Genomic DNA, 21141 nt, shown 5'->3' on the forward strand with positions numbered 1-21141 from the left:
AAATTCACCCATTTTTAAATTGACTGGAGTGCAACAGCAGGATTCAGCTAGTAATCATGACTCAAGCTCAATGTAAAGTATAGACAAATGCTGATGATGTAGTTGTTGTAGCACCAGATCCCTGCAAGGCTATAAATAATATAGAGGAGGTAGCACATGGGTTTGGGGCTATATCAGGTTATCATCTTAATGAGGGCAAGACCTAAGGTGTAAGCATGGAAGGTACTAATCCTGGTGATCAGTGATGGGTGGCGGAGGCAACTTATCTTTGAGTGGTTCTCACATCTGACATTGGGAAGGTTGTGAAATTAAACCTAGCCCCACTGTTTAGTAAAATTACACTGGACATGCATAGAATCTACATTTAACTCTGTTTTTTTTTATTTTATTTTATTTTGTAAAGTTTTTATTTTGCAAGTCAAAGTAACAAAAGATAAGAGAAGTACATGCACATTGCCATTCCTGCCCCCCACTCCCCTCCCCTTAGATTGAGGAAAAACCCCCAAAGTTTTAACCGAGACAGGCGCAGAAAAAGCACTTTTTCCGGCTTTTGCGGCCTTTCTTAGCATAGACAGCTTTCTCCAGATGGTAAGTGGCAACTAACCTGGCCAGCCATTGAGAGAAAGATGGGGGGTGAGCATCCAGCCAGCCGTATCCAACACAGATCCTCCATACTGCCATTGCAATAAAGACCAGTCCTTCTTTTTTAATCCTAGGAGAATCAGACTGGGTCCCTAGCAGAATGATTGTGGGATTTTAAAAAATAGGTTGGTTAGTGACTTCACTTAGCAATTCCTGTATTCAGAAGAGTATTGGGGCAAGTTTCGGACATGTTGCAAAGATGTGGATTGAATCGGCCCCAACCTCCGAGCATCGAGGGCACAACGTCCCTTTCCCAGCCCCCCATTTGATAATCTTGCTAGGCGTCATATACAGGAAGAAGATAGTTTTGAAATGTTGTGCCTGCAACTTGGCATAGAGTAACATCTGTTGAGAAAGTGCTAGAGAGCTGTAAAAAACACTTTGGGGGGAGTTCATTTTGTATACCATTTGTCTGAGAGGGTTTCTACATCATCTGAGGTTTGTTTGTTAAGTATGTTGTATATGAGACCGCTGCGGTGTGCAAAAGTTCAACTTCCGAGAATTCCCAACAGTTCCTCCGACCTTCCTGGAGAGGAGGTCATAAATGGAGAGGTAGTTGAAGGCGTCAAGGTTTTTCAGACTAAATTTAGACTGTAAGCTGATAAACGATTTAATTCCCTTGCTAGTAATCAGGTCCCCTAATTTCATGACTCCAGCCCTATGCCAGTCAGAAAAGTAAGCTTTTCCAAAGATGGCCGGTAGATTATTGTTGTTAGAAGTGGGAGAATAGTAGTTATATCTGCCCAGCCCGAAGGTTCTACGAATGTTGCGGAAAACTTTGTAGGAGTTCATTAGAGTCTTGAAAGGTACGCGCTTGTAGTATCCATACGAGATCTCTCGAAGCACGCATCCCCAATGCTGTTCGCCCAGTAAGAGTTGGAAGGGTGAGGGAAGCCCTGGTGCTGTAGGGATGGTTGGTTCTTTCACTAATTCAGAGCTGTACTGTAGTACTGAGGCCCAATAGTATAGTATAATGTTGGGGAAGGACCACCCTCCTCGTTCTTTCAGGAGCGAAAGCTGTCTTAATGCCCGTCTAGGTTGGGAATAAGCCCAGATGAAAAGTGTGAAAATTTGCTGAAATTTGAGCAAATTTGCTTTGCTAAATTCCAGAGGTATAGTACGGAAGAAATAGAGCAGTTTCGGGCAGTATGTCATTTTTATGACATTGCATCTGCCAACTAGCGTTAGGTGCAAGTTATAAATCTGTTTTTGGGCCTTCTTAGTCTGAACAGCAGGAGGTACTAGATTGTCTGTTACAATTTCATCCATCTTGGATGAGGTGAGCACCCCTAAGTATTTTGTCTTGGGTTCCACCCTGCTGTCAGTCCAAGAAATTTAGGAGTTCACTATTATTTTCATTTTATTTTTGTTCAGGGCGTATCCAGATAGTCTCCCAAATTTGTGAGCATCCAATTCTACTGCTAGTATAGTCTTTGCAGGGTCTGGAGAAGTGACGGCCAGATCGTCAGCGTACACCAGGATTTTAGTGTTAATACTCTGGAAGCTAACTGGTAAGATGTTAATGTTTTTTTCGATTTGTTTGATAAATGGGTCTAGGTAAAGAGCGAACAGCAAAGGGGAGCAGGGACAGCCTTGCCTGGTACCCCGAGAGATGTTAAACTGGCCAGTTGGTTGCCCGCTTATGGTTACACAGGCCGTTGGTTCTACGTAGAGTGCCACTTGTATGAATTTCTTCCCAAATCCCATCCTGTTCCTAACTCCCCATAAAAATCACCAGGAGACCCGATCAAATGCCTTTTCGGCACCGAGTAGTGTAAGTGACATCGGGTCTCCGGCAGCCTGTGCGGCATCAAACAGGGTGATCGCCCGCCTGACATGTTCCGTTGTCTGTTTTTTGGGAATAAAACCATGTTGCCATTCTGACATCAATGACTCTACTACTTGGGAGATTCTAGAAGCCAGCACCTTTGAAAGTATTTTAGAATCACAGTTAATAAGAGTGATGGGCCTGTAGGAACTCATCTCTAGAGAGGATTTGTCTTTGAAAATTGTTTTGATTTGTGGGGCAAAGATCTTATAAAACTCCACTGGGATGCCGTCAAGGCCTGAGGCTTTTCCATCCGGAAGATTTAGTAGGGATTCCAAGATTTCCTCCCAAGTTGGAGTAAGATCTATTAGCTTGCTATCCTCCAAGCTGAGCAGCTTAATTTCGATCTCATTGGGGTAAATACCGGTATGAAGTATAAGGAGAAAGTTGGAAAGAAAGGAACATCCCCTTAGTAAGCATTACATTTAGCTGTATAAAGACATATCACAAAGTTCAAGTAAGTCTGGTTTCTGTGTCCATTAACTCAATCTGTGAAATTATAGTAATCTGGTGAGAGGACGGTAGATAAATTGATCATTTGTTGCGCTTCTTGTTCTTGACCTCCTCCAAGTACTCGCCGGCTTTTATTTCAGAAAGGAAGACCTTGGTTGCACCATCGAGGATTGTTTTCAGCCTGGCCGGGTTCATTAGGTAGACTTCGGTGCCTTGTTGCTAAAAGGGAGATATCAGTTGCCTTAAACGCCATCTCCGTTCCACTGTCTGATGGCAGAAGTCTGGTTTGGCAATTTTTTAAATCTTTTTGGCCCCTTTCTTTGCGTTAGGGCGGGCCTGGTCATATACTAGTTGCGTAAGGAGAAAGTAACCAAAGTATACAAGAAATACCCTTGGTTGACCTCCAGTTGCGTTACCGTTGTTATACTGCCATTTCTGATAAAATAGGAAGCTATGTGCCCGCTGAACTTCTCGATCCCAGTCCCAGCCCGGGTGTTCCGGAAAGGAGTCTTGCAGTAGCTTGACAATAAATCGTCTAGGATCGTCCCCCTCTTTCCCCTCCGGGATACCAAGCAGGCGAAGGTTGTTCCTACGTTGACGATTTTCCTGCTCCTCCATCTTGAGCATCAGCTCTGCAAGGCAGGCGGTGTTTGACTCGGTCTGCTGTTTGGAGGCCCCAGCTTCGGTTTCCAGGTATTCGGTTCGAGTTTCCACCATGCTGACTCGTTCGCTGATGTCCGTGCAAGTTTTGTTCAACCTTCTTAGGCCGCCCTGCAGTTTTTGGCTGCATTCTTGGCAATGCAATTGTCAGCCCTTACCTCCTCCTGGAATTCCTTGATCGAGGCTAATATAGTGGCTAGAGATTGTTCAGTTGTTTCAGGCTGTGGGCTTTTTGAGCTATTCCACTGAGTTAGGCTGGGACCGTCTTCTTCCAGAGGGTAAGACATTTGTGAGTCAAGATGGATCCCCACCGAGACCAGGAAGACGGTCACCCAGGCCCTCGTCACCAGCCGACTAGACTACGGCAACGCCCTCTACGCCGGAACCACCGCCAAGCTCCAGAAGAGACTCCAGCGGATCCAGAACGCCTCAGCCAGACTCATCCTCGACATCCCCCGACGCAGCCACATCTCCGGACATCTGAGAGACCTGCACTGGCTCCCCGTCAACAAGAGAATCACCTTCCGTCTCCTCACCCACGCACACAAAGCCCTACACGACCAAGGCCCGAGCTACCTCAACAACCGCCTCAACTTCTACGCTCCCAAACGCCACCTCCGATCGACCAACCACGCCCTCGCCGCCGTCCCCCGCATCCGAAGAGCGACAACAGGAGGAAGGTCCTTCTCCTACCTGGCCGCCAAGACCTGGAACACCCTCCCGACCGACTTTCGCCTGACCCAAGACCACCTCTCCTTCAGGAAGAAGCTCAAGACCTGGCTGTTCGAGCAGTAGCGGCACCCCCCCCCCCCCCAAGCGCCTTGAGACCCTCCAGGTGAGTAGTGCGCTCTATAAATGCCTTGATTGATTGATTGAGTCAGAGTAACCCCACTTCAGCTGACTACGCCGCTTGCTCTTACTCCTGGGCATTTTAGAGCGCAAAACAGAGCCAGCATTATTACATGAAACCTCGCTGCCACCTTCACTAGCATCGTCGTCGTCACCTTCGGATCCCCCCTCGCCGGATGAGCTGGGCGTGCTGTCTGACACTGAGTAAAAATGCTTGGGTCCAGCTTCAGGAGTCCAGGGGTTCTGTGCACCGGGAGGGACCTTTAAGCTTTGAATGACAAGATTTGTTCCTGCCATCTGTGTCTCTGGGATGGCGAGGGTAGTGCAAGAACTATCGTCTCCTTGCCCCTTGTTTGGCTCTTGTTGTTGGACGATGGGTAGAGCCTGAGATGAAATGTCTAGTTGGGCAGCATTATCAGCGTTCCCATTGGGCTGGTCAAAGTCAGTCACCCTGGAGGAGGTATCTAAAACCAGGGCGGGTTCAGATAAACTGGCAGCAAAGTCATTAATACTTGTGTCATTGCTGGTGCAGGTACTGGCGAGTAAAGCCTCCCTATGATTATCTTCGGCAGTAGAGCCTTCCTGCCGCAGATGAACTTTAGGTGTGTCGGAAGGGGGACTCCCTGCATTAATTTTGAGGTTGGTGCTAGTAAGCTGACTTTTTGTACCCATAAACATTTTTGCGAGAGGGGGTGAGAGAAGCCCGGGTATTTACTGTCTCTGAATGGAGCCTCCCCTGCTTTACCCAAATTCAGCTTTTTATTGCCACTCACCTCTTGTTTTGGCTTCACGGCTTCCTCGGTTGCTGACGCGTCCTTTGTATTTGCATTTGCAGGCATCTTTGGTTTGCCCCCCTTCCGTGTCCCACGAGCGCTCATCTCCGGGCCAGGTCATGTAACAGAGGTGGGGGACTGCATCAAGAAATGCGGGGCAGTGAGGGTGGCAGCTGGGTCTGGAACCTTGGGAGCCAGAAGGATATGCGTTGAAATCAGAACCACAACAGCGGTCGCCAGCAATGAGGCCCAAGCGTGATTGTCCAGTGAGATCAGGGCCGGAGTTAGCAGCACCTTGCAGGATGCCTCGTCCCCCCTCACGCGTCCCGCGTGAGGTCGGTAAGGATCGTGACCCTGAGGAAGCGGGGCAGTGAGTGGATTGGGGGAAGCCTTGCGGGGCACCTTGCTGCCGCTCACGGATCCAAAGAAAAACCCAAATAATTTGTGATCCAGGGGGAGCAGCCGCAGCGTTTTCCGAAGTCTCATCGTCCGAGGCGTTCTGTGTAATCAGCAGCCCAGCATCTCCTTACACAGCGCAGGGCGGCTAGCCGATCATCCACGTGTCTGGCGTGAGCAGCTGAGCAGCGCAAAACACTCACGCTGACTCCATCTTGCTCCCAGTCCTAAGCTGAAACCCTCCACATTTAACTCTGGAAGGGAGGTGTAATGGATTAAAAATTATTGTGCTCCCAAAACCTTTGTATCTATTTAGAACTATCCCTCTTAAGATACATTAGAGTTGGTTGACCAAATTGGATAGTTTGTGCAATAGCTGTATATGGCAGTTTAAGAAGCCAAGGCGGGGATCAAAATGTATGATTTTACTGGATGATTGGGGGTGATGAGGGGTTCCTAGTATGGTATTATACTACTGGGCATGTATGATATAGCACATTGCATTACTGATAATAAGTAACACCCAAGATGTGACCTCGTCACCATCTATATATCAACTGAACCCGGGCTCTGAGGTGAAGGGATGTTTTTGAACTAATATACAAAAGATCTATTCCAAGAAGCTCTTTTCTATATTAGTTCAAAAACATCCCTTTGGGGGGGCGGGAGATTTATTTGATTTTTGTCACAATGGCTATGGCACAGATGTGTCTGGCATATGGCTGGTTTAATCCAGATCCCCCCGACAGAATGGAAATCATAGTTTTTGGTCATGCATAACATGGAGAAATTTCTCTATGAGCGAAAGGGGAGAAGAGCAAGGAAGCGGGGTAATTTGATTTGGGCTTCAGCTTATGAGTGGGTGGAAGGTATGAATAGGGTAATGAGGTCAACCCTGGAATGATAGATGGAACAAGGCCTTAATAATGAGGTATATCGGAGGCACTTGGGGAAATAAGATCTCTGCATGCATGTGCAACTTCAAGTTTAGTCAAGTACTTAAAGGCTCGCCAACCACTTTAGAAACCCTATGGGATGATTATGTCTCTATTATGGTGTTATCATGTACTTCATGTTTTTACACCTTAATCCCTTTTACTCTATGTAAATGGGGTTATTATATGGATTCTGAAATAATGGATCAATGCTTGCATTATAATTTGTCTCACGCACTTTATTTTAATCTTATAGCACTATTCAGGCTGCAGCTATTTGGCTTTGTATGAACTTTGTTATACTGAATCACCGTTTGCACATTAATATTAATCAAGCACTATATTTTAGGAAAGCCTAACCTCATGGTGCTACTATGCTGTTATTATATGACTCTTGTTATAAGTTCTATATATTTACTGGTTTTACTCTAACCCTATTTGATGATTAGTGGCCAGCCATATGGACCATGTTATATATGAAGGGCCTTATTTATGAAGGCCTTGCGCCACTGGTGCGTCACTTTTAACATGGGAAAAAGTGACGCACCGGTGGCGCAAGGCCTTCATAAATAAGGCCCGAAGTATCTTGATTGATTGCCTTTGTATTTCTTTGTGATTAATGTTGTGTATGAATGTTACCAATACCTTGGAAATAAAAAATAATAAAATGTTAAAAAACGACCCCTCCCCGCATCTCCAAATCAGATAAATGTTGTAATGTTGCCTGAGCTTCTGCCCCTAAGCAATGTATTAACAAATCCACTTTAGTTTCTATTCCTATATTAGAACCACATACTTTGGGATAATTTTCAAAAACATTTGTTCTATTTCGCCCACGTAAGAGGGGTGTTCTTATGGATTACTCAGGAAAAATGGGTGAGGTGTTACAATCACTTTTAGTGCCTCTAAATGGCTGGTTCACTCAAAATTAATTACCTTTAACTTAAAATACCACTAACGTACAGTTTGTATCATGTAACATGTCATAAACACCAACTAGCACTATCTTTATACACAAAAAGTTTGTTGCTAAAAAATGGACACTGTCAAAGCGTGCCAATTGCTGTAATAAAATCCCGGGGAAATTACTTCAAATTGCTCTGCAGGAAACAGTCAGTAAAATGGTTCCATAAGTAAACAGGTACTTGATGCTACACGTTGAAGCATGTGGATGGTTGCTTGCACCTTCATTCTCTTGTGTTCACTACAAAAGTACCTTGACTTTTTAATGGTGTCGATGCAGACCGAATATACGCTTTAGTTTTCTATGGCGTATGTTTCGGTAATGGAGACAATTCATTGTATTTCTCCTCAGGCATGATGTTTATTGATTCACTACTGTCGATAATGAAAGGCATCGAACAACTTTATTTTTCAGTGTGATCTTGGGACAATGTTTGAATGACTTTCTTGCTTTGGCGTGTCAATTTTTTTTGTGACTGACATTTTTCTTCACATACAGCCAGTCCAACGTGCGCACACTGTTCTGAGGTGAACATCGTCATGTCACAACTATATACTTCACTTTCACTTGATATTGATGCTGAAGAACTGTTTGACAATGATTTAGATGATGAGCAATTTCATTCAATGTCAATTTGCCTCAACTGATGTAGCTACTTTGCTTTGTGGGTGTGTGTCATATGTTGCTTCAGGAACATTTGTCTTTGCAGTGTGATGCATCTACTTTTTCCTTCACTTTGCAAACCTTTGTAAATTGGTTCTCCTTCTCACAGCCTTTGGATATCTGTCCGATGACGGGACATTTACCTTTGTGTGGAAAAGAAAAATCCACACCTGAAACACAACTTCTTTATGTCCTTCAATCTTTTGTTTTGACTGACTTTCCACACTCATGATGAATTCATTCTGGGCACCACCGGCCTCCATGTCAGCAGCTTGTCTATTTGCATGCTCTTCAGCTCTGGCACCCATTACCACTTGCTCCAGACTAAGAGTTTCTTCAAGTATTTGCCATTTGAAGGAATCTGACAAGCATCCATCAATAACACTAAAATGCATAGCTTCTTCATCATTAAATTTATTGAACTTACAATGTTTGATAAGTGTGTCAAGTCTCTACACAAATTCATCAATGGTTTCACCAACATTCTGCTGTTCTTGGCTGAAAATGTATGGTTCATAATCAACATTTGGCATTGGATTAAACTTGAGATTCAAAGCCTCTATAATCTGCCAGTATGTGACTTCATCTTCAGTTGGGGGAATTTTCTTTATGACTTTTTTTAGACCATCTCCAGCAAGATGTTTGAGATACTTGATAATTAATTTGTTATCAGTCTCTTCAAGTGCTCATCAAAATTTTCTATCCAAGCAGTTAATCTATCGCCAATAGTATGCTTTTTAGTGGTATCGAAAGATGGTGGTGGTTTCAAGAAGGTGGCAGCATTGTAACCATTGATGGAAGTGGCTGACAATGAGGGTGAAACTCTTTCAGATACTACCTGCTGTCCACTAGGACCTGTGTCATCTACGCCATCTCTGAAGCACTGTGGTGGATCAGCCTCAAGATCTTCATGGACAGTCTATGGGACTACAATCTCATTCTTGGTCTCCATCAGAGTCTCTTCACTTTCTTGAAAACTCTGGAGTTGTTCTGAGCCACCACCTGTCAGCTTTGGTGATGGGCCACTTCAAGTATTGGACAGCTCAGTAAGCACAACCTTGTGCTTCTTCTTGGGTCTCTTTGCCCGGTGCTGATGCTGTAGAGCTCCACTTATTGAGGATCTGGTACGTTCAATGACAGTATGCTTCCTTGTTGATCTGTTGGCCAGAGCTTTTATATATTTTATTCAAATTTGACTTTGCCGTCTTTAGCGTTTTTTTTCTGTATTTGTATTTATCTGCTTTTTGCAGTAATTCTTCGTATAATATATGACTTTATATTGCATATGTACGGCCTGGCCAGCAGGTTCTTGGCCACCGATATGTAGATTTCTCTGCAATGCTTTAATTTTCCTCAACTTCTTGACAGTGACATGCATTAAGCGTCAATTCTATTCTTTGACAACTGCACATGTGGCATGCATGAGCAGTTTGCTTGGACCATGGCAAACTCTCTGGGAGAGCACTGTTGATCTTCAGAATACTTATCTCCTATCTCGTTGCCAGTTGTAGTGCTTCCTGAGTCAGGATACCCACCAATGACTATGCCACACACAAGCTTTCTTTCTTCATCTGCGTGCAACTGCAGACTCAGCATACTAAACCAGCTTTCACTTCATTCCACTCTAACACATACGTAACAGCTCTGTGTAGTCCATCAGGAGCCACAAGGGTTTGATCATTGTTACCTCACAAGACACTACGTACGGGTCATGAGAATCTCTGTGGAATGAGTACCATTACAATTAAGGGGTAACCTATAACTATCCCCTCAGTTTGCTGAATTGTAAGGCTCACCGCTGCAATTACTTTGAGACAATGTTATGTGCACAGCTGCCCCTGCAAAGGGGCGTCCCAGCGCTGATAGCAGAAAACTGCAAAGCTACCAGAAGGAAAGACTAGGACGGAGGAAAGAGGTATGTTTTGATTGCCTTACGGCATGAGAGATAGTTATCCATGCCATGAATATGCAAAGGTAGCCTGTTCCAAAGTTTGGCTGCCAAAGAACAAGAGGAACGTCTGCCTGCGCACACCCTCCTCACCCGAGGAACAACCGGCAGATGCTGTCCCATCGACCAAATTTGCAGGCTGGCATGTAAGGTGTAGGTAAATTGGCCAGGATGCCTGGCGAAGAGAGCTTTAAAATTTTAAAATCAATGCAGAGGGACTTAAGCCTTACACGTTTGGCCACAGGCAGCCAGTGTAGTCGACGGATGGCGTTCGTCATGGAACACATTCTAGGCAAGCCAAGAAGAGTTCTGGTAGCAGCTTTTTGGACCCTCTGCTGTCTCATAATTTCAGCCTTATTAGACCCCAAATAAAGTATGCTAGCGTAGTCCAATTGCGATAGGATGGAAGCCTGCACAATAACCTGCCTAATGGGCGGGTCGAAAAACCCAAGCAGCGGAATGCCAAAGCAGGTCCCTGCCACTTTCTTGGTTTGAGTCTGAAAGGTAAGGGCAGAGTCCATAGGGAGGCCTAGATTTTTTACCACCTGTTTAGAGGCGGGTGCACTTCCCAGGGTGGACGGCCACCAGCGTTCACTCCACAGCTAAGGATCTCTCCCTAATAGCAAGACCTCCGACTTTCTGGCATTGAGCCGGAGACAGTTGGCAGTCATCCACTCAGTGACAGCATCAAGATCGCTCTGAAACATACAAGTGTCCTGTGCATGGTCGTCCGTGAGTGTGACTACCAACTGAGTATCGTCTGCGTATCATGCGACTGTGGCAATGCTGCTGCCACCAAGAGCAGCTGAGAATTAAAAATGGGGTGTTTAGTCTCCTCAAGGGATTGTGTTAGTATTTTGGAGCTCCTATAAGGCTTCCATGCTTTTACCATTCTTTGGTACTGGATGATTGACATCAGTGTGCACCAGCCTTATCAAAGTCTTCGGCACAAACAACAAGTTTGGGATCCATTGTCAGCAGTAGCCAACCATGTACAAAAACATCCTCAGCTCTCTTTGAGCGGCTGGGAAATTCATCTGAAGGACTGTCTGATTGCTCTCAGGGAGCACTCTCCTCACTCCCTTTTCTATCAGATGTCCCAAGTACATTACTTCTCTATAACAGTGTTGTAATTTCTTGAGTGAGACCTATTCCTGTTCTAGGCCAAGTGGTTAAGAAAAGCAATTGTGTCTAGCTTGCAAGCTTCCTTAATCATCGGAGTGATCAGAAGATAGTTGATGTATTGGATTAATGCTGATAGTGCTGTTTCTGCAGTGTTCGAAAGCATGAATAGGCGCGTAGGTTGAGTCTGAGCTGTATAGAATTTGTTGGTTGGTAGTCCTTTGAACATTTACCAGTATTTTTATGCTTGTAGATCTCCGTTGTCAAACTCCAGTCGTACAAAATGGAAGAATAGAGTCTATCTCCGAGCCTCCATATACAGTTTGGAATAAACTGACGGTTGTCTGTAATGAGGGCTTTATCGTGAATGGCACCAAGCGCATTATTACATGTGATGAAGATAATGAATGGCGCCCACGAGTCCCAGGGTGTCGCAGTAAGTACTGGCAAATAGAAAGTGCTTGGAGTTACAGTTCCAATTCTTGTTCTTCTTACTTTACTGTTTTCTTGTTTGTTTCTTTGTGCTTTTTACCATTTAATAGTGTTATATTATGTGCAAGAGCAGAAGTCTCATGATGTCACATATCACACAGGAGAAGCTCCTTCAGCCTTGTTTTCCCTTCTGTGTTCGAGTGCTTACAGATCTGCATTTCGATCGAGAAAACACCAGCAAATGCCAGAACGGCAAGGAAAGCAAGGACGGGAGTTGATACTTATGCCTGACAAGAAACAATTTGAGCGGTCTGTGTGGCACCTGAAAACATTTTATAACCCCAATCACATGAGGTCCTGGCAAAAAGAGGTTGATGCCCTGTCACTCGGTTCTTGAAACTGCAGCACATGAGCCCAGTGAATTCAGGTTCAGGAAAAGCTCAGCTAAAAGGCAGATGCCTGCACATGAGAGGAGGGGAGGAGGGAAGGAGGCCTTATTTGTGTTGTTGTGAGTGTCTGCATTCATCTGACCTCCAGTTATAAGGCCCCTGTTTTAGAACTATCTCACTGCCCTGTCCCTATCTCCATAATATCCAAGGCTTAAGTCACAAATCCTGTGGTGGCTGCTCCCGGTCCCGGGTAGAGAGGCGGGGGCAGTGGGGCAGAAAAAGTAAAAAAAATAATAAAAAAACTTTTACCTGTGCCTCTCCTCCGTCCTCTTCTTCCTGACTCTGGTCCCGTAGCTGGATGCAGGAAGCATCAGGAAGCACCTGACTCCCAGCATCCAGATAGCCAATCACGATGCTGCAATGCAAAGTTTTGATTGGTCTGAGTGCCGTGGAGCCATGCACTGGGGGCCTGGGCATGTTCTCCATGCAGGCTGTAATGTAGCCTTCATGGAAAAGATGCGAAGTGTGCATGAATATTTGGCCGGACCGATAGGCCGGCCAAACAGTCATGTGCACTAAGGAGTGGGCAAACCACTCCTCCCCTGCTCCTCTGTCATCAGAGCAGCCCCACCCCAAACGCAAATCTGCAGCAGAAGGAAACATAAAAGGATAATAAAGCAAGTTATTAACATTTTATATTTTCTTTACTTCACTGCTGCAAAGCAGTGGGGTAACGCTCCTTCGCCTTAGAGGAGGAGCTGCCACTGCAAAAATCTGCATGCCTAAGTGTTAAATAGGTTTGCAAGTCACTACATGTAGAGTGTAAAATGTTACTCTTAGGTAAAATATTCGGGAATGGTGGGATCAGCCCTCGCAAATGTGGGTTTCTCACAAGGAAACTGCACAATTTTGGTTGATTTTGCATACAAGCAAATGTTTTTACTAAGGCGGGTTTGTGAGCACCTGCCAAACATTTATTCACAGTCATCTCATATTTGCAGATAGCTTTCCATACTGAAAATGTTTAGAGATTTAATAATGTCAAAGGCATGAATAAGTTCATTTTCAGGATGCAAATAAGGAAATATCTTCCACAAATTTGATGTGGGTGTAAGTGAAGGGTCATTTCAGGGAAAGAATGTGCAAAAGAATTTCTGCATGTGGAAATGGACACCTGTACATTTCGTTCTGTCTAAATGCATATGCTCTTTTAGCACATCTGGGAATCTGTGGCAGTCTTTGCTTCCTCTGGGGACTTCTGGAATGCATTGTGAAGCTCTCAAAACATGCTGAAATTTACTTGTCATTGCATTCTTTTTTCCACTATTTTATACACACCCATTCCCCTTTTATTTCATTCTCTGTATTTTCTTGCACCATAATCCCCATCTGCATCCACTTCAGGTTCTCAAAGTTGTTTGCCTACTCTCCTTCATTGCCCTGAAATGCTGCTTTGTTTCTTCTGCTTCTGCTTGCCATCTTTATTTGCCCCCCTTCTTCTGTTCCTTCTGCAGTCCTTTCTTTCTAGTGTCTCAAAGAGCCTTCATGCTGTGTTGCTATATAAAACGCAAAAGACTAATAATGCAAGAAATTAGGGTAAACCTACAAGCCCTGATGTAGCCACTCCCTGGGGGACTGTACATCGGGAAAGGCGCCTAGCCATCCTGTGAGTTGGCAGAATGGTGCATCCTGGGATAGACAGGAAGTGGTCACCAGGTAGAAGGGAACCTGGTAGTCCATTGTCTTCCAACTGCATCCTGCACTGAGGACACTTTCGGAGCATAAAGAGGGTACTGTTGGCACCCAAACCTCACATCTGGACCGACTTGGAAGTAGGACCGAAAAAGGACTGCCCTGCTGTAACGAGGGACCAGCAAAGAGAGGCAGCACCTGGTGACTAGCGAAGAGAGGAACTGTGCCTGCTGTGTCCTGCTCAGGGAGGAGCTGCCTCCAGAGCCCAGTCAAGCAAGAGAACTCCAAGTGCTAGACCACTGGCCTTATGTTCACAGCACAGGGACACAACAGCTGTAGATGCCTGCTGGGGCAGGTTGGTAGCCCAAAGTCTTCAAGGCGTACCACCACCACCCTGCAGCACCAAGGACCAAGACATGACGCACAGAGTTCCACCTGAGTTGGCTGAGACTTGGAGGACTGCTGGAGAGTTACTGGGACCCTAAGGAGTAAAGTTATTGACCCAGGACTGAATGGCCTGTACGCACAACAATGGGTTACTAGTAGTCCAGTGACAAACAGATTACAGCTGGCCCGGAGAAGACTTTGTGAGACGTCGACCCTTCAACCAAAACCCCTTCATCATCTTCATTGACCGAAGAATCCCTGGAGGAAGACCCCATCAATCGCATCGAATCCATTGTATCCTTAGAGCGGGAACCAGTCTGAACACCACGGTCTGAACCATGAGGGATCCAACTACATTATACAAAATTGGGGATCAAAGCATAGATACCTGCACCAGTCCTAACGTCCCTAATTATTATGCACAAAAGGTGCAAAGGGCTTGAGACACAATCCCCTATGCCTCAATATGGAGAAACCAGTAGTGACCCACCCGGTTTCCCCAGAAACATACAACAAAAAGATAGCCCAGCACACTTATAAATGTCGAACGTGTAGAATACACAGTAAAATGATCTTGTAACACATCTGTTTTTCCCAAAGAAGAGTCAATGTTATGTTGTAGTATTGAACTTCATCCTTTATTTTTCTTTTTTTTTGCAACCGCCAACGCGTTTAATCCGCAATCGGACTTCTTCAGGGCTACAAAAGAACATAAAAGACACTATTTACAATATTGAAAACAAACATTTAAAATCAAATCCAAGTCAATTGTCTGAAACAAACATCAACACAATTTCTGCAGTATTTGAACAAGGAAAAACATTTTCCATACAAGTTTGTGTGAAATAAACATATAGTACAATTTAATCAATTTCCTAAGTAGGCAAAAACCAAAAACAGAACACAACAAAAAGGGAGGAGCAACCTTATGCAAGAACAGAGAGACATTATTTAATCATTTGTATCCAACTTTTTGTTGTGTTCTGTTTTTGGTTTTTGCCTACTTAGGAAATTGATTAAATTGTACTATATGTTTATTTCACACAAACTTGTATGGAAAATGTTTTTCCTTGTTCAAATACTGAAGAAATTGTGTTGATGTTTCTTTCAGACAAATGTCTTGGATTTGATTTTAAATGCCTGTTTTCAATATTGTAAATAGTGTCTTTTATGTACTTTTGTAGCCCTGAAAAAGTCCGATTGTGCACGAAACGCGTTGGCGGTTGCAAAACGCTTTAAAAAAAAAAAAAAAAAAAAGGATGAAGTTCAGTACTACAATATAACATCGACTCTTCTTTGGGAAAAACAGTTGTGTTACAAGATCATTTTATTGTGTATTCTACATGTTCGACATTTATAAGTGTGCTGGGCTATCTTTTTGTTGTAGGGATCCTCCTACGCAAGCCATACTGCACATAGCTTAACCACGCATATGCGTGGTTTATGTAGTGCGTGGTCTATCTGCAGGAATACGGAAACAGGAAAGTGCTGCAGTGAGGTAAGTGGGGCTAGGTTTCTTTTAAGGGACTGCGCGGGGCAGGGGTGCCAGGTAGTGTAGGGTTTTATGCTTTAGAGAATGAGTAGTTGGGGTTGTTTTCGTGGCTGTGAGGGGGTCTGGGTAGGTTTTAGGGCAGTGGAAGGGGTTCGGGTAGTTTAAGGGACAGCACGGGTGGAGTAGTGTAGGGTAGTGGCAACCTTAGCCACATATACCCTTTTACCATTCATGCCTATGCCACAAAATGTCATAGTAAAGGCATGCACGGTAAAGGAATGCGTGGTTAAGATGCATTTGTGGTTAGGCTGCGTGGTAGAGGCACGCTTAGTGAAACCATTTGTGCTTCTATCATACAACCCTTTAGAGCATCTTCCACATCTTTCAACCCTTGCATTGAACCCTTGAACTGTTGATGGACTGGATCTCCTGTGTAGGTAACTGTCCTTGAGGTCCTTGCTGGTCCCCCTGAGTAAACTCCCTGCCGGAGATGGTTGCCCCAAATACTTCTAACCAACAGCATTGACTTACCTACATTTTCCTCAAAATGTTTCTGTGTCCAATTTGTTGACTTTGCCAAGGTTTGTTCGTGGTTGAGTGAAATTGCTTTGATTTATTATTGGTTGTAAAATCTTTATCTCCTGAACCGTCCGGTGGATCTTTTTCATTCTAGTGTCTAAATAATTATGAACATACAGCCTGTTTCTATAAATTGGTGGTGGATTTCTTGAGTTTTGAGTCGATTTCTTCTTCAATTGATTTGGTGCTGTTTAAATGAATAACACTTGTTCTCACTTGCTACTCACTACCACAGATACCCAGGGCTGTGCTGAGGGTTTTACAGATGAAACCTACTGGACCTAAAGGGGTTTGTAAGTGAATTACATGGGGAGGTAACACAACCACAACATATAATGCACCCCATTTCCTTACATATAACATGGGGCCAAGGAAAGCAAATGACCCACCTGGTCTTGATAATTTGAAGCATGGTATTGTAGCAAGATGCAGACTACTTAAATGAAGACTACTCTTCGGAGAATAGAACTGCACCATTGCTCTGATCTGAGATAAATGAGGCCACAACCACTTGAAGCTTTGTTCATACAGTACAAAGCTTTAAATTTAACTTGCTTATCAATTGGTATCTAGTGAAGAGCATATAAGTGTGAAGAGACCAATGCAGGTTTGGGAGAACAAAAAAAAGTAGGCAAGCTACCACGTTTTGAACAATCTGAAGCCTATTCAACCATTTTTTTGAGGTATCTAAGCATAAAATATTTCCATAGTTTAACCCGAAATGATCAAAGACTGTACAATGGTTCATTGTGCTGAAAGAAGAAGCAACCCGAGAATTTTCCTCAGATATCTAAGTAGCTTGAAATAGTAGGCCACAATCTTATTTATTTGGTGATCCATATATTAAGCCTGAAGGTTAAACACCCATGTTTTAACCACTTTGTTAGGAGTAGGCAGCAGCACAAGATTGTCTGGCCTCTATTGTGAGCTCCAGAGCTCCGACTGGTTGCCCTCCACTAACACCTTTGTCTTATCATTCAATTTGAGGGAATTTCTTATCATCCACCCTGCTGCCTAAGTAAGGCAGCGGCTACGGTTATATGACTTTGTGCTGTTTTGCAAACTTAAGAAACCAATCATCATGGTGTCATCAGAATACATAAAACTGGTCAGGTGAGCCTCTACTATGTTGGCCAAAGGCTGAACAAAAATAGTAAACAATGTAGGACTCAGGAAGGAGCCCCATGGAACTCCACAACTAAGCTATATTACTGAAGGGGTACAGGGCTTAGAGAACACCTGAATTGAGTGGAAGTAAACCAAGACCAAGCTGGATCCTAAATGCTAATTTTGGCTAGTTTATGTCTCAAAGCTGAGTGAGACACCATCTCAGAGGCTGCACTAAGGTTTAACAGAATTAGGGCAGCGGTGCCACTGCATTATAAGGTGCTCCATAACACTGAATAGAGTTTTTTCTGTTCTGAAACCAGAAGGAAGCCTCACTGAGAACAATGAAACAAGTCATTAACCTCCAGAAATTCAGAGAGTTGACAATTGACATGCTTTTCCAAGATCGTAGCATAGATCGTCAGAAGAGATAAAGGTTGGTAATTGGCCCATACAGTAGCAATCAGAGTGGTTTTCTTTATCAAAGGAACAACCACTGCGTGCTTCCATGCCATAGGAACCCATACTTCCATCATAGAGGAATCTAATAGACAGATTAGATGCAGAACCAATACTGGATGCATCCTACTCATAATTCCTGGTGGCAAAGTGTCAAATGGAGAACCAAGCTTGATGAGTTAAGTAGAGTCACTAAGGTAGATAAATCTGAAAGACAAAAATCGGCATATGTCCAAGAACTACTTTGAAGTGAATTCTGTTCCAGAGCTCCAGAAACTGCCAAGGAGTTATAGATATATGCAGTCTTATTATGAAAGAAGCTAACTAAATTATTGATGTTTTTCTGCAAAGAGGGAGATGGTAGGTGCCATCTGCACAGGGTCTAGAAAAGATTTCACCATCACAAAGAGCTCCAAAGATAAATTATGCATGCTAGCCATTTTATCAGCATTATGAGCTGCCCACACTACGCGACAGGCTCCGGAATACACCTTAGAGACACTTTTAAATTTAACTTTATAATCCTCACAGCAGGACTTTCATCAAACCTGCTCTTATTACTTACATTTCTTTTAGCACCAGCAACAAATCATTGAACCAAGGAGCTAGTGTACAGCCAAAGTTGTTTGGAACCAGATTTGTGGGGCAATGCTTTATCTAATGAAAGACAAATCCACGAGCCCACTACCTTCGTGTTCCCCTGCAAAATGCCCGAAATCTCTGGGCTCACCTCCTAGAAGCAAAAGACTTCTGTATTAAATTGGACCATAGTCTGTAAACAATGTTAGCACCAGAAATAAACGACTCAACACCTTTTGATATGGATTGTCATAGGGACTCCAAAATGATGAGACCAAAGTGGGGGTTCAGCCTACTGAAGTGCAAATAAGCTGACAACCTCCAGGTATATATTTATAAATTTACAAATGTGTTGGACCTTATAGTTGGCAAAACAATATACAACCCCTCCCAGACCAACAGGGCCTAACAAGAATGCTCACCATAAATTTCTACCTCCAGGGTTTGTCAAAGTGTGTAACCAATATAAATACACTTGCCAACTATGGTAATTTGTGAGATTATATGTAACAAAATACCTGCCCATAGGCTTTAGCACAGTGTAATAACACATCTTTAAAATAGTATTGTCTTTGACACATGCTTTTCACAATCAGTAAGTCAAGGCTATCGACTTTGTCATAACTTTTCATAATAAACCTATGAAATGTGGTATGACTTTTCCCAATGAACTGCTTAAGCTTTCAACCTTTAGCATTGCTTTACACTTTAACCAACACTAGCCCAATTACGTGCAGATATATTGGCAACAATCTTACATACAGTAATACGAATAAAAATAAATGTAACAATACAGCTTGCAAAAAAAAATATACTACCCTTCTTAACATGGCCTAACCAGAATTATTGCTAGGAAACCCCTAGGTACCTCAAAGTGGAATGCCAAGGACAAAACCCTTGCTTACTATGGTAATCAGTGAGATGCCTGTCTGTAGCCTGTAACACTATGAGATAACAATAAACTGTTAAAGGCTTTCAGACTTTAACATATGCGTTTCAAAATTAATAAGCTATTCCCTCTGTCTTTGTCATAATATTTCATAATAAGTAGACCAGACTTATGGCATTGGACATACTGTTTACAATGTAATAAAGAGGCATATAGCTTGTCACCATAATCAATTGGTTCTCCTCTCCTCAAAAGAGAAGGATGGATTAATTGAGGGAATGAACCTAGCCCCTTCTCTGCAGTGACGTAACACAGGCCCCTGCAGCCCACGCGGTGCGGGGGTGGAGGGGGCAAACTCCAGGGGGCCTCCTTTGCACAGTACTCTGGCTGGAGAGCTCCTGATCGAGTCTGCAGCGGGTATCTCAATTTGCCTTTCAGGGGTGCCCTATAAAGTTTTGTTACGCCAGTGCTTGTCTGGCCCATAAAAAGTAAAGAGACTGCCGCTCCCTGTTGGGACAGTTCTTCTCCCTGTTCTAACTTACCCCTAGGCTCCTCAATTGGTGTACCTACAGTACTAACACAGTGAACAGTATGCCTGTGAAAAATGAGACCTAAAGGGGATCTGACAAAGTGAGGGCCAGTTGTAGGTGTCCATGATGCTGGAGCAAGGGGTGATTTAGCATTCAAACAGCCATTGGTACAGCCCAGTAGTACTGGTACCCAAGGCCTCCACACTGGGCACCTCCTAAGAATTCCAATTCTGTATGGATTATCGAGGGCTCAATTCAGTTACCAAGACTGATGCTGCACCCCTTTACCCTGAGCTGACAAGCTCATTGATCGGGTGGGATTTGCCAACTTCCTACATCCCTTTGATTTAACATTGATATAGTGGCAGATTGCCTCAGCCAAGGGGACCAAAGAGAGGTCTGCATTCTCCAACCTAGAGGGCCAATTCCACTTCAGAGTTAAAGAATACCACTGCCACCTTCCAAAGGTTGGTCAACCGGGTCCTGGCTGAGTTTAAGTCTTCAGTGCAACCTACTAGGACGACATTAGAGCTTTTGGATTTAGCTGAGAGGGCCACCTGAACCACCTTTGGGTAGTGCTTCAGCCCCTCAGAAGGCTGACCTGACTATCAAGGCAAGTAAGTGTGCCAGAAAGGCACCTGGGCCACCAAGTTGGTGGGAGCAAAGTGGAGCCTCACCACCCCAACATTTAGACCATCATGTCTTGGGGACCCCAAACCCCCAGACAGATGTGAGGGCCTTCCTGGGTCCCACCAGCTACCACAGGAGATTTGCCAAGGGCTATTGCCACCTAAATGGACCTCACTTCTAAAAGTGCTCAACACCTTGAAGGAGGCCATGTGCATGCCACCAGTGTTCATGGTGCCCCACTTTTCTAAGGAATTCATAGTCCAAACAGAAGCCTCAGAGCATGGTACGGGCCGTTCTCTCAAGGCTAAATTTTAGAAAGGTAAGGCAATGCAGTGGTCTGAAGAAATTGAGACCATATTTATTTGGGGCTCACTTCTGGGTTCAAACATACCACAGACCCGTCAGGTGATTCAAGCAAATGAGAGAAGAGAATCCCAAACTGTTCAGGTGGTCCTTCTCCCTACAGGGAATAGTCTTTATGGTGGAACACTGCCCTAGGGCTGACTGCTTCAATTCTGCTTGTCTTTCAAGTTTCTTCTGCTTTCGTGGTAAGAACTTCCATGAGGTTGGGTAGTTCTCCTTACTTTCAGCTGGGGGACTCATGTTATACCTGACACTCTTGGGTAGTAGTCACATAAACATTTTGTCTTCAACCCACCTATTTTGCTGAATTCATTTTTGTTGACTTTACAACTCTGTGCACTTTACCACTGCTAACCAGTGCTAAAGTGCTTGTGACCTCT

At 44.0% G+C, this 21141-nt stretch overlaps 1 protein-coding gene across 1 annotated transcript in view; it reads left to right on the forward strand.

Moving 5' to 3' along the window:
* Positions 1-21141, forward strand: part of LOC144755524 (C4b-binding protein alpha chain-like) — a 553044-nt gene that overhangs the window by 332887 nt on the left and 199016 nt on the right. The window contains exon 10 of the mRNA XM_078644533.1: positions 11487-11669. Coding sequence (XP_078500659.1) covers positions 11487-11669 — 183 coding nt within the window. The remainder of the gene's footprint in view (positions 1-11486; positions 11670-21141) is intronic.

Source organism: Lissotriton helveticus, chromosome 5_1, assembly GCF_964261635.1.
Source record: "Lissotriton helveticus chromosome 5_1, aLisHel1.1, whole genome shotgun sequence".
Classification (NCBI taxonomy): Eukaryota; Metazoa; Chordata; class Amphibia; order Caudata; family Salamandridae; genus Lissotriton; species Lissotriton helveticus.